This window comes from Lutra lutra, chromosome 2, assembly GCF_902655055.1.
Source record: "Lutra lutra chromosome 2, mLutLut1.2, whole genome shotgun sequence".
Classification (NCBI taxonomy): Eukaryota; Metazoa; Chordata; class Mammalia; order Carnivora; family Mustelidae; genus Lutra; species Lutra lutra.
This window is the reverse complement of record NC_062279.1, coordinates 55,825,056-55,839,224: the sequence shown is the minus strand read 5'-3', so window position 1 is coordinate 55,839,224 and position 14,169 is coordinate 55,825,056. Positions and strand designations below refer to the sequence as shown.

The 14,169-nt window shown below is 39.7% G+C and overlaps 1 protein-coding gene across 5 annotated transcripts in view; it reads right to left on the bottom strand.

Moving 5' to 3' along the window:
• PINX1 (PIN2 (TERF1) interacting telomerase inhibitor 1) overlaps window positions 1-14,108 on the bottom strand; it is a 102,464-nt gene extending 88,356 nt beyond the window's left edge. The window contains exons 1-4 of one of the 5 annotated variants that reach the window (XM_047717463.1): window positions 13,937-14,108; window positions 8,367-8,476; window positions 6,585-6,677; window positions 11-89 (exon numbers count right to left, since the gene is read on the bottom strand). In XM_047717463.1, coding sequence (XP_047573419.1) covers window positions 11-89; window positions 6,585-6,677; window positions 8,367-8,476; window positions 13,937-13,955 — 301 coding nt within the window. In that variant the 5' untranslated portion in view covers window positions 13,956-14,108. Of the gene's footprint in view, window positions 1-10; window positions 90-6,584; window positions 6,678-8,366; window positions 8,477-9,262; window positions 9,429-12,269; window positions 12,459-13,936 lie in introns of those variants that run through there. The other 4 variants (XM_047717466.1, XM_047717462.1, XM_047717465.1 and 1 more) reach the window with 4 other exon arrangements.
• Between the last annotated feature and the right edge of the window lie 61 nt (window positions 14,109-14,169).

The window sequence follows — 14,169 nt, the reverse complement described above, 5'->3', positions numbered from 1 at the left end:
TTTTTCTTACCTGTTATTTCCTGCCCATGGCAAGTGTTCAGCTCAGCCAGAAGCTGGTTAAAATCATCCTGATGAGCAATCCAGTTATCCTGAAAATACCCAAAAAATCAATTAAAGGCAAGCCTGCAGTTTACATATACCAGTTGAGATAAAATATATTTTGTAATCAAGGAAATCTAGTTGTTAATATGAAATTTAAAAGTTTCATCAAAATATTATGTTATAAATTTGAATGAAGAAATAATAAAAATTTGAAAAGTAATTTAGCTATATTAATATGAAAAACAGACTTTGGGGCATCTGGGTGGTTCAGCTGGTTAAGAATCCAACTCTCGATTTCGGCTCAGGTCATGTATGATCTCAGGGTTGTGAAACTGAGCCCCATGAAGGGCTGCCCACTCAGTGGGGAGTCTGCTTGAGACTTTCTCTCTCCCTCTCTCTCAAATAAACAAATAAATCTTTTAAAAAATTCAAAAGTTTTTTTAAAAAATGGGCTTCTTGGAAGCTTAACTCCTGATTTCAAATGTGGATAACTAATCAATTGCCCACTTATAATCAAATTATCAACAGGCAACCTCTGTGCTAAGTATTAAAATAAAGCAAAATAAGATTTTATTTTTCTCTCACTGTGGGCGTAGGTCGAAGGAAAAAAGCAGTGACAGACTTCAGGGCTCTCTTCTTGGCTCATCTGCATCTAAAATATCTTGCCCAATTCTACTTGCTCGCATCAAACCCAATTTTGCAAAACAACCTTGAGGAAAGGAGTAGGAAAGACTCTCAAGTTCCCTGGATCAGTCAGCACCTCGTAAGGTGGTGCTAATACGTTCATGCTAACAAAAACAATTGGACTTTAAAAGAGAATGGGCCTCTCCAAAACAATCTGAACCAATGGGAAACAAGACATCAGTGTAAGAATTTGCCTCATACAGTACTAAATGAGAAAAACATGCAGCCAAGAATACTATATCCAGCTAGGCTATCATTGAAAATAGACGGAGAGATTAAAAGCTTCCAGGACAAACAAAAACTGAAAGAATTTGCAAATACCAAACCAGCTCTACAGGAAATATTGAAAGGGGTCCTCTAAGCAAAGAGAGACCCTCAAAGTAGTAGATCAGAAAGAAACAGAGACAATATACAATAACAGTCACCTTACAGGCAATACAATGGCACTAAATTCATATCTCTCAATACTTACCCTGAATGTTAATGGGCTAAATGCCCCAATCAAAAGACACAGGGTATCAGAATGGATAAAAAAACAAAACCCATCTATATGTTGCCTACAAGAAACTCATCTTAAACCCGAAGACACCTCCAGGTTTAAAGTGAGGGGGTGGAAAAGAATTTACCATGCTAATGGACATCAGAAGAAAGCAGGAGTGGCAATCCTTATAGCAGATCAATTAGATTTTAAGCCAAAGACTATAATAAGAGATGAGGAAGGACACTATATCATACTCAAAGGAACTGTCCAACAAGAAGATCTAACAATTTTAAATATCTATGCCCCTAACGTGGGAGCAGCCAACTATATAAACCAATTAATAACAAAATCAAAGAAACACATCGACAAGAATACAATAATAGTAGGGGATTTTAACACTCCCCTCACTGAAATGGACAGATCATCCAAGCAAAAGATCAACAAGGAAATCAAGGCCTTAAATGACACACTGGACCAGATGGACATCACAGATATATTCAGAACATTTCATCCCAAAGCAACAGAATACACATTCTTCTCTAGTGCACATGGAACATTCTCCAGAATAGATCACATTCTTGGTCCTAAATCAAGTCTCAACCGGTATCAAAAGATTGGGATCATTCCCTGCATATTTTCAGACCACAATGCTCTAAAGCTAGAACTCAATCACAAGAGGAAATTTGGAAAGAACCCAAATACATGGAGACTAAACAGCATCCTTCTAAAGAATGAATGGGTCAACCAGGAAATTAAAGAAGAATTGAAAAAATTTATGGAAACAAATGATAATGAAAACACAACGGTTCAAAATCTGTGGGACACAACAAAGGCAGTCCTGAGAGGAAAATATATAGCGGTACAAGCCTTTCTCAAGAAACAAGAAAGATCTCAGGTACACAACCTAACCCTACACCTAAAGGAGTTGGAGAAAGAACAAGAAAGAAACCCTAAACCCAGCAGGAGAAGAGAAATCATAAAGATCAGAGCAGAAATCAATGAAATAGAAACCAAAAAAAACAATAGAACAAATCAACGAAACGAGGAGCTGGTTCTTTGAAAGAATTAATAAGATTGATAAACCCCTGGCCAGACTTATCAAAAAGAAAAGAGAAAGGACCCAAATAAATAAAATCATGAATGAAAGAGGAGAGATCACAACGAACACCAAAGAAATACAGACAATAATAAGAACATACTATGAGCAACTCTACGCCAACAAATTTGACAATCTGGAAGAAATGGATGCATTCCTAGAGACATATAAACTACCACAACTGAACCAGGAAGAAATAGAAAGCCTGAACAGACCCATAAGCAGTAAGGAGATTGAAACAGTCATCAAAAATCTCCAAACAAACAAAAGCCCAGGGCCAGACGGCTTCCCGGGGGAATTCTACCAAACATTTAAAGAAGAACTAATTCCTATTCTCCTGAAACTGTTCCACAAAATAGAAATAGAAGGAAAACTTCCAAACTCATTTTATGAGGCCAGCATCACCTTGATCCCAAAACCAGACAAGGATCCCAACAAAAAAGAGAACTACAGACCAATATCCTTGATGAACACAGATGCAAAAATTCTCGCCAAAATACTAGCCAATAGGATTCAACAGTACATTAAAAGGATTATTCACCACGACCAAGTGGGATTTATTCCAGGGCTGCAAGGCTGGTTCAACATCCGCAAATCAATCAATGTGATACAACACATTAATAAAAGAAAGAACAAGAACCATATGATACTCTCCATAGATGCTGAAAAAGCATTTGACAAAGTACAGCATCCCTTCCTGATCAAAACTCTTCAAAGTGTAGGGATAGACGGCACATACCTCAATATTATCAAAGCCATCTATGAAAAACCCACCGCAAATATCATTCTCAATGGAGAAAAACTGAAAGCTTTTCCGCTAAGGTCAGGAACACGGCAGGGATGTCCGTTATCACCACTGCTATTCAACATAGTACTAGAAGTCCTAGCCTCAGCAATCAGACAACAAAAGGAAATTAAAGGCATCCAAATCGGCAAAGAAGAAGTCAAACTATCACTCTTCGCAGATGATATGATACTCTATGTGGAAAACCCAAAAGACTCCACTCCAAAACTGCTAGAACTTGTTCAGGAATTCAGTAAAGTGTCAGGATATAAAATCAATGCACAGAAATCAGTTGCATTTCTCTACACCAACAACAAGACAGAAGAAAGAGAAATTAAGGAGTCCATCCCATTTACAATTGCACCCAAAACTATAAGATACTTAGGAATAAACCTAACCAAAGAGACTAAGAATCTATACTCAGAAAACTATAAAGTACTCATGAAAGAAATTGAGGAAGACACAAAGAAATGGAAAAATGTTCCATGCTCCTGGATTGGAAGAATAAATATTGTGAAAATGTCTATGCTACCTAAAGCAATCTACACATTTAATGCAATTCCTATCAAAGTACCATCCATTTTTTTCAAAGAAATGGAACAAATAATCCTAAAATTTATATGGAACCAGAAAAGACCTCGAATAGCCAAAGGAATATTGAAAAAGAAAGCCAAAGTTGGTGGCATCACAATTCCGGACTTCAAGCTCTATTACAAAGCTGTCATCATCAAGACAGCATGGTACTGGCACAAAAACAGACACATAGATCAATGGAACAGAATAGAGAGCCCAGAAATGGACCCTCAACTCTATGGTCAACTCATCTTCGACAAAGCAGGAAAGAATGTCCAATGGAACAAAGACAGCCTCTTCAATAAATGGTGTTGGGAAAATTGGACAGCCACATGCAGAAAAATGAAATTGGATCATTTCCTTACACCACACACGAAAATAGACTCAAAATGGATGAAGGATCTCAATGTGAGAAAGGAATCCATCAAAATCCTCGAGGAGAACACAGGCAGCAACCTCTTCGACGTCAGCCGCAGCAACATCTTCCTAGGAACATCACCAAAGGCAAGGGAAGCAAGGGCAAAAATGAACTTTTGGGATTTTATCAAGATCAAAAGCTTTTGCACAGCAAAGGAAACAGTGAACAAAACCAAAAGACAACTGACAGAATGGGAGAAGATATTTGCAAATGACATATCAGATAAAGGGCTAGTGTCCAAAATCTATAAAGAACTTAGCAAACTCAACACCCAAAGAACAAATAATCCAATCAAGAAATGGGCCGAGGACATGAACAGACATTTCTGCAAAGAAGACATCCAGATGGCTAACAGACACATGAAAAAGTGCTCCATATCACTCGGCATCAGGGAAATACAAATCAAAACCACCATGAGATATCACCTCACACCAGTCAGAATGGCTAAAATTAACAAGTCAGGAAATGACAGATGCTGGCGAGGATGCGGAGAAAGGGGAACCCTCCTACACTGTTGGTGGGAATGCAAGCTGGTGCAACCACTCTGGAAAACAGCATGGAGGTTCCTCAAAATGTTGAAAATAGAACTACCCTATGACCCTGCAATTGCACTGCTGGGTATTTACCCTAAAGATACAAACATAGTGATCCGAAGGGGTACATGCACCCGAATGTTTATAGCAGCAATGTCTACAATAGCCAAACTATGGAAAGAACCTAGATGTCCATCTACAGACGAATGGATAAAGAAGATGTGGTATATATACACAATGGAATACTATGCAGCCATCAAAAGAAATGAAATCTTGCCATTTGCGACGACGTGGATGGAACTAGAGGGTATCATGCTTAGCGAAATAAGTCAATCGGAGAAAGACAACTATCATATGATCTCCCTGATATGAGGGAGAGGAGATGAAACATGGGGGGTTGAGGGGGTAGGAGAAGAGTAAATGAAACAAGATGGGATTGGGAGGGAGACAAACCATAAGTGACTCTTAATCTCACAAAACAAACTGAGGGTTGATGGGGGGAGGGGGTTGGGAGAGGGCGTGGGGTTATGGATATTGGGGAGGGTATGTGCTATGGTTGTGAAGTGTGTAAACCTGGCGATTCGCATACCTGTACCCCTGGGGATAAAAATATATGTTTATAAAGCTGTAAAAAAAAAAAAAAAAAAAAGAAAGAAAGAAAGAAAGGATGAATACCCAAGTTTTGTAGCAACATGGACGGGACTGGAAGAGATTATGCTGAGTGAAATAAGTCAAGCAGAGAGAGTCAATTATCATATGGTTTCACTTATTTGTGGAGCATAACAAATAGCATGGAGGACAAGGGGAGATGGAGAGGGGAGTTGAGGGAAATTGGAAGGGGAGGTGAACCATGAGAGACTATGGACTCTGAAAAACGATCTGGGAATTTTGAAGGGGTGGGGGGTGGGAGGTTGGGGCACCAGGTGGTGGGTATTGTGGAGGGCACAGATTGCATGGAGCACTGGGTGCTGTTATGCTGAAAAAATAAAAAAATTATAAAAAAAAAAAAAAAAAAAAAAAAAAAAAAAAAAAAAAAAAAAAAAGAATTTGCCTCATACATAGTTTTTAAGAATGCTAAAGGTTAAGGCATAATAAATTAGGTTTACTGGGCAAATTCCTAAAAATTACGTCTATCCATACATCTATCTCTCAACAATTACCTTCAAAAACCAACATCATATAAACTCTTTCTTTAGTGGTTTACAATTTTAGCTGTTAGTCCAGAAAATGTTAGCTACTCTAGTCTATCACTCAACAAGATTACTACTTCGAGTCCATTACTCAGTATATTGAATAAAAATAATTTGGTTTACCTAAAGTAGTTCTCCTGATTTCCTATCAGATTCTGTTAACCATAAAAATTTAAGAACAAAGCTTTCAGCTTAGACACTTTCTAAGGTAAACAGTAATACTGAAAATGAAAAGCATGATGGGCCATTAATTTTTAATTATGGTGTTATATTTTCAAAGCACTGGTATTTAAGGGGAAATGTGAATAAATTCAGCCACTGAATACCAGCAGTCAGAAATCAACAACTGGACATAAAAAGGTCACAACTTTCTTGCCGAAAAAACTTTTAGTTTCTTTCTGAAACCAAACACCACTGCCTTTTAATAATGTAAGCAAATGTCGGAACAAAGGTAAAGATGAAAATGCCCTTCTGTACTGAAATGAGTACAGAATTATAAATATTCTTAAAAAAGTATATATTTTTTTAAAGTTTAACAATAAAGCTAATTTGGATCTCTTAGACATAAGCAAGTAAAGAATCCCATAAGGACAACAAGGCCAAGGTGAAGGCACTGATGTGATGAAGAGACAGCTTAGTTACGGGCTCTTTAGTTAACCACAGCATGAAGGATACACACTTGAATAGCTGAACACTGAACAATTTGATTGGATTAAAATGTTTATATTTATAAAAAAAGCAAATCATGCAAGGAAAACCCCCAGTAGATACACTGTTGCTCACTTCATTATTGATTGTAGCTCCAAGTCCCAGGTGGTTATTTTTAACTTGAACTTTAATATGATCTGTGGCTCCTTGCTCCTGAGCCCCTAAACCCTGTGGAGATCAACAGAAAAATGTCAGCATTCTAATCAAGTATCAAGACAAATCGCATCTTTCCTCCTTTATCACCCATTCGATTAATAAATATCCAGGAGTGAGGCAATATCCTTACCCTCAAAAAGGACATAATCTAATGGATTCTTACAAAGTATGTCTGTAATACCAATACATTCACAATAATGAATACTACTCCTTCAAACTGACAACCACTCCACCACAACAAACAACAGGTCTTTTCATGATGCTCAAAATCAGAGTACTACCACCAAACCAAAGGAAGCCCATTAGAGATACTGCAAATCTACGGTTCTCTCCATTAAATAATTTTATAAAACAACACTGAGAAAGTAGAAAGAGGAGACACCAAGTCCCCTGCATTAATTAACACTCATGTAAGGTCCCAGAGAAGTTGGCATACTAAGAAACTAAAAGGTAACCAGCATAATTCCAGGTAAGTGGATTAAGAGAAAGTAAGATGATAAAAGGAGATAAACCTCACAGGACCTTGGAAATTATGGTAGGAATTTGGATTTAATTTTTTAAAACAATGGGAAACCACTGAACTTCTATGCAAGGGAATGCCACGATCTAATTTCTGTACTTTAGAAGGTATTGTGACTGTTTGGCAAATGGCCCAGAGGTAGAAAAGAGGGAGGGGAGGGAAGCAGCTGTGAGGCTGCAGCAGTGATCAGGGAAAGAGATGACTAGGTCTATGGCTTAAGACAGAGTCCTGGGGGAAGAAGAGTAATGACTGGGGATGTGAGAAATGAAAGAGGTAGAGGAACTAAGCATGCCCATTTGCAAAAATGGGGAAGATCTGAGAAGGAAAAGACTAGGGCGAGTGGGGCCGGGGGGGGTGGATCAAGAATTTTATTAAAAAAAGATAAACTTGAGACACTCAAGTGGAAATGTCAAGCAGGCTGGTAAATTTACAAATGTGAAGCTCAGAGGACATTTCTGGATCAGATATAGAAAAGCATTCAGAATTCAGACAACTCCCAAGCATGGTCCGGAATGAAAGAGCTCACCCAAACAGAGTACAGAAAAAGCCTGGGGCTGAACCTTGAGGAGCTCCAAAGCTCCAAAGCCTGGAAGAGGAAGAGACAGCAACACATTTAGGAGTGGCCAGTGAGAGAGAAGGAAAAAAGAGAGAGGAGTGTAGCATGTGGAAGCCAAGACAAAAGTATTTCAAGAATAGTCAATTATGCCCAATGCTGCTAAGGGACTAAGTAATGTGAGAACAAAAAAGGATCCACTGGATTTGTCAACAAGGTCATTAAAGACCTCCATAAGAACCATTTAAACACAAAGAAATCAGTAGAAATCCTATTACAGTTGGGAATAAATGGAGTGTAAGGAAAATGAAAAAATGTGTATTCTAAGCTATAAAGGGAAATAAAATATTACTCTAAGCAATATAAAATCCTGATGGATTTAAGTATGATTCTAAGTGCAGCTAATTAAAAGGTGCAAATTTCTGAAAGATGCCAATCACGGCAGTTTAAGCGATAAAGAGAACTGACATCTGTGTTCAATTCTAACTTTATCATTACAATTTAGTTATTTCTCCAAAATCAGTTATTGATCTAAAACATAAATTTCTCCCAGTCTTCAAAGAAAGATGCATCCTCCTGATTGGCCTTTTTGCATGGCTCCAATTTGTTTTGTTCTTTTCCACTGTACCTTTCCTTTAGACCACCCCATCTTCTCTAGCATCCTCTGGCCAAACTTAGAATCATCATTGCTCCACGCAGTGTTTCTTGGATCCACAGACCACTTCTGCTTCCGCCGACCTGGAAATGGCAAAGTATCTCATCAGTTTACCTTTCACACCTGGAAAATACTACACAAATACACACAAAACCTATTACATACACACATGCTTGCAAAAAACTTAACAAATGATATGTTTTATTAGATACAGATATTGGATTCAGCAGCAGATGAAATCTCAGATTAAACCACTTACCCTGTTTTTCCCAATAACTGTATATTCTCAATATACAAACTGGCCTAGGAATAACAAAGTTCCCTCCGTATATGACAAACAGAAATACATGATATGCCATCATCTGGCCTCCCAGACTCAGATAAAGGCAGCAGCTGAAAGCACCTGTCTTCATGGGCATTGCCACCAGGAGCAGCCACCACTCCAGCTTCCTTGCTGTACAGCATGGACCAAATACTCTCCATGCATTATACTCCATTTGCATAGTAACCCAGTGAGGATGGATATTCTGATCTCCATTTTTCAGATGAGGAAATCTGAGGCTTAGAGAAAGAAATGTGCCTAATGCCCCCAAGCAAAAATCACAGCCTCTATACAAACCAAGGTTCAACCGTTGTCAAAGCTTATACTCTTAATCCAGTCATGATGATCTTGGGGAGGTCAACTGTACCCTTCACACACGTGATTTACAGATACTCTTAGAGCCTATACTATATATAATATTGTATACAACATATCGTATATACTACATGATACTATAGATCCTTTGTCATTCAAATACCCTAAAGCCACATGACCCCTTCTCTGAACTTCCAGTATAAGTTATCTGCTTTTCTGGCATTTAACTTACATTCTTCTGTATTGCAGCCATTTACATCCATCTCTGATGTTTTCTTTTTTCTTTTTTTTCCTGAGGTTTTCTATTAGATCATCATCTCCTTATGGCTCATATTGGTGTGATTCTTTTTTATATTTCATTGCAAGAAGTAGAAAACACTGCGCCCATAGCAAGTGCTCAGTAAACATGTGAATGTATGAGTGAATTTGAAGAAAGAAAGGAAAAAAGGAGAAATGAGGAAAGGAAGAAAGGAAGGAAGGAATACAATTAAGGGAACTGCTTTGAATCTCTTCATATTAAGAATTTTTTAATGCATATCAATAACAGTGTTAGGAACTCAAATTTATCACTGTAGGTTTTTTTTTTTTTAAAGATTTTATTTATTTATTTGAGAGAGCGAGAGAGAGCAAGAGAGTGTACTCCTGTGTGCACACAAGAGAGGGCAGGGGTGGCATTCCGGGATGATGACCTGAGCCGAAGGCAGATGCTTAATCGCCCCATCACTGTAAGGAAAATTACTGCAGAGATAGAGAACCTCAAAAGTTCACAAAACAAGAACACGAACCCCCAAAGTAAATTGTGGTCAAGTGAGAAATTTGCAGGTCAAATGTCATTATTATTCACCTATGGCAGCAACCAAAGTACAGTATCTCACTATCAACAAGAGCCTGTAACTTTGTCCATCTTTTTGTTCCTTCCTTCCTTTTTCCCTCACTCCATCCCCTCTTTCTTTAGGAATGGCAGACTGCCATGTGCAGCAACCCTCTTTAGATGAGTTTGGAGTCTTGACTACCCTACATCCTCCTACAATGAACCTTGAGAGCTTGTTCAGAGGTTCCAAATAATTGCCTCTGCTAATAAACAACATGCCAGATAATGAGCTTCGTTAACCAGTGTTCTGTGAGGCTGTTTACTGGTGTGTGCGTCAGAACTCATGTCTCTATTCAGTGCTTGCCAGGGTGTTCGGAATGGGGCTTATATGAAGGAGACATTTTAGAGAATGAACAAGGCCACTCTTTGCAATAAAAACTAAAACAGTTTATGTTACATATGTGTATATAGCAGACTAGAGGCCTTATACGAAAGATCCCCAAGGTCAGTTTCTTTTCCTTGCAGAAATGTCAGGTATCCTCAAACAATGGAGTAGGACAGGGTTTACCCAATGAGGATGTTAAAGGGGGGAGGTCCCATTAAAATAAAAAAGGGCAACAATGGGTGAAACAAAATTTAACAGTGTTCCATATTACAGGCTTTCCCAGAATGTTTAATATGCAGATGTGTAGCTCCTCCCAGGGCAAAGCAGGCATGCCATGTTTCCCAAATTTATTTGATCAGAACCTTACTTCCTAGAAACACTCTCTGGCTCTAGTGCTGTAGAAGTTTCCAGGTTTGGGAAATCCTGGCAAGGAAAAGACTATCACTGGTCTGTTCAGATTGGATCAAGGTCTGTTATTCTTATTACACTGTTACTCTGTGCTTAGAAGTCAGCTTTGCTAACCCTGTGTGCAAAACAGAACATAGCAGGCCTCACTGCTATCCTTTGAAAGGCTTGCTTATAAAGTTGGCATCTTGGCTGGGAACTTGGGTTTCAGGAGGGTTCCTGGAATTCTCAGAATTGATGAAGGATTCACCATGCCTGTTTATACAAACAATATGGCTTATACTAAATGCCTGGCTTTCCTCCTGGGAGTCTGGAATTCGGCACATGCCAAGCAGAGCCTGCCTACATGACCAGCCCCCAGTAAACATGACACCAGGCCCTAACTTCCCTGGTTTGCAACAGTATACAAGTGCTGTCACAACTCGTACTGGCGCAATTAAGCATGCCCTGTGTAACCACACTGAAAGGGAACTCTGGAAGCGTGTGTCTGGTTTCCCTTGGACTTAGCTCCAGATATCTTTTCCATTTGCTAATTTCATTCTGTATCCTTTAGCTGTAATAAATCTTAGCCATGGCTGAGTACAACTTTCTGCTGAGTCCTCTATCTTGAATTCAAGCAAATCACTAAATCTGGGATGGTCTTGGGGATGCCTGACAACATGTGGAACAGTAGTGTAAGAGTAGAATACCCTGAATCTGCAGAATCACTACTTGGGATGATGTGTTTAACTATCCTCTAGCAGGGACTCCTCCTATTTAAAGATTTAACTGTAGATGGTTCCATCAGGATACTTTTGCAGTAGCCCCAATAAACAACCTCCATACAACAGCTGTAACAGACTTCACTTTTCAATCACTCCATGCCTAATGCCACCTGGCTTATGCCAGGATTCAGCTTACTCTGAAAGGTGTGTTGAGTTCCAACAGTAATGGGACAGAAGTTTTGTCTTTTTTTTCTTTTTCAAAGGACATTTCAAGATATTCAAGAGCTCAAAATATACCATCCATGTACCATATATTGTTTTTAAAAAAATTCAAGATACATTCAAAATTAAGGAAACTGCAATATTAAATCTTAGTGACATGAACATTAAAATCCATTAACCATAGTGTGACTTGACTACAAATATGATGACTGGAAGTACCAAAAACTGGTCTTAAGAAAGAAAGAATCTATGAAAAAAGTAATAACTTGATAAAAATCCAGGTCTGAAACTCCAGATGATGTAAAGACTGGGAAGTGAGATCAACAAATTAAATTCTTGTCTTACATAGGGGAGGTTTATGTAATCTAGATTTCTTGTCTTGCATAAGGGAGACCCAAGAAAATAACACTTGATATTACAAGAACATTAAATAAAAATATTTCTGAGAAACAAAAAGAAAACTTCTAGGTTTTAAAAATAGGATAAGTGCCTATGGCAAAAAGAAAAGAAAACAAAGTATAGTCCATATGGCAAGGGAAAACAGAGGAAACAGCATGCCTAATGAATTGAAAATTTTCACTAATGTTAAGTGAGGGAGAAAACAAAACTGTACCTATAGAATTACTCCAATTTTATAAACTATCAGAAAAAAAATAATTGCAAGGGACTGAAATTATGAGACTCGGCCTTTTCATTGCTTTTATTTTCTTACTTCTAAAATAAGAACACCAGTCCTGGGGTGCCTAGGAGGCTTAGCTGGTTGAGCATCTGACTCTTGGTTCTGGCTCAGGTCATGATCTCAGAGTCCCAAGCGCTATGCACTCAGTGGGTAGTATGCTTGAGGTTCTCTCCCTCTCCCCTCCCTAAAATAAACAAACAAATCTTTTTAAAAAATAAAATAAGAACACCAGTCCTAAAAATCCAATCACAAGGGATGCCAAAGGCATAAACTTAGCAAGTTATTTTAAAAGATAACAAAATATATTATCATGGAAAAGATGTGAAAAATTGGAGTCACGGTGGGGAGAGAACTGAAATATTCCTTGAAATCTTGCAATTTGAATTACTGATGTCTACAAACAGCATTTCACACCTGTATAACAAGCATTTCCTACTCTGAAATGTTTTCATGTTTACCATCTCATTGATTTTTTTAAGCCAACCTAATAATGAAGATAATAAAATAAATTTTTTAATAGCCCTGCAGAAACTGATCATGGAAAGAGACATAAATGAACAGCAGAGCCAGGGCTAATGTGCATGCTGAATTAAGCTAAGTCACAGAAAATAAATCAGAAGAGATCCTAGCAGCCCTAGTTTCACAAATGAAGAACCAGAGCCGATACAGTCAGTCTAAAACATATTCTTCAAAAACAACAGGAAACTGCTGGCTCAGTGACAAAAAGGTAAAGAAAGACACAGAGATAACTAGATCGAATTTGTCACTTTCTAGCTCAACCACTCAGGGCAAATTATTTTCCTCTAAACCTGGATTTTAGCCCTGTAAAATTGGAACGGTGCCTTATCCCTTACGTTGTGTGCTCCCATTCTCCCACCTTCTTAGATAAGAGGATGCCGACAGCACTTATTTCATAGAATACCCGTGTGGCTGCTGTCGCTCTGTTAAAACCAGCTGTTCCTGTTCATGGCACACTACACACTTTTCATGCCCAAAGCACGACTGCCATCTGGTGGCAGGCACCCTTAGCTACAGATACCGCTCAGAAATCAGCCTCTGAAGAGAGAGAATTAAGGAACTTCACAAAGTGAAGATAAATGTCAAAGGCAAACTGAACTTGGATGCGGCGCTGCAGCCAACACATCTGTCATGCAAGAATGTTAACAATGCCAACTAAGTCGAAACCGCCAGTCTTACTTAGAATCACTCATTAGTCCTGCATCCCCTAAAAAAGGCTAATTTCTTGTGTTTGATGCTTCTAACCCCTTGCTTTTCTTTCTCTGGGTTCAATAAATCTTCGAGAACGGGATTTCACTGCCTGAAGAGATTCTGCTGGCCCAACCGCCTCTTTTTAACCAGAAGAGGCCAAGGCCCGACGAAGTGAAGGAACAGCTCAGGGTTTGCCCGGTCCGCGTCCTGGCTCCCATTCGAACCACCGCGCGCGGGCCCAGATCTGAGGGTAGGGACAAGAGTCCCACGTGGACACTCGCAGTCTCTTTCACTAGTAGACCGGTAGCTAACTTCCGGAAAAGGCTGGGCTGGGAATCTCCGCGGCAGGCAGGGCGAGCCGAACCCGGCTTCCCCATTCCCCGGCATCCCCCGCCGCCCCCCCCCGCTGCGTGCCGGCGACCCGCACCCCGCGCCACTCGGTCCGGCCGGGCGGGTCACCTGGAACCTTCACCCTCGCGCCCTCCACTCACGCTCAGCCAGCATCGACATGTCGAGAACCTGGGGCGCCTCGAGAGTCCGGACCTGAGCGGTGGCGGCTACCGACCTACCAGCGGCTACCGAGCTGCCAGCTCGCAGCAAAGTTAAAACCACGGGACTCGCAAACCAGGTGGACAAGCGCCGCCAGGGCGCGTGCTGGTGACGTCAGTGAGGTGCGACCGGCCCTCGACCACGTGGGAGCGAGTGGGCGGGACGCGGAGGTTCT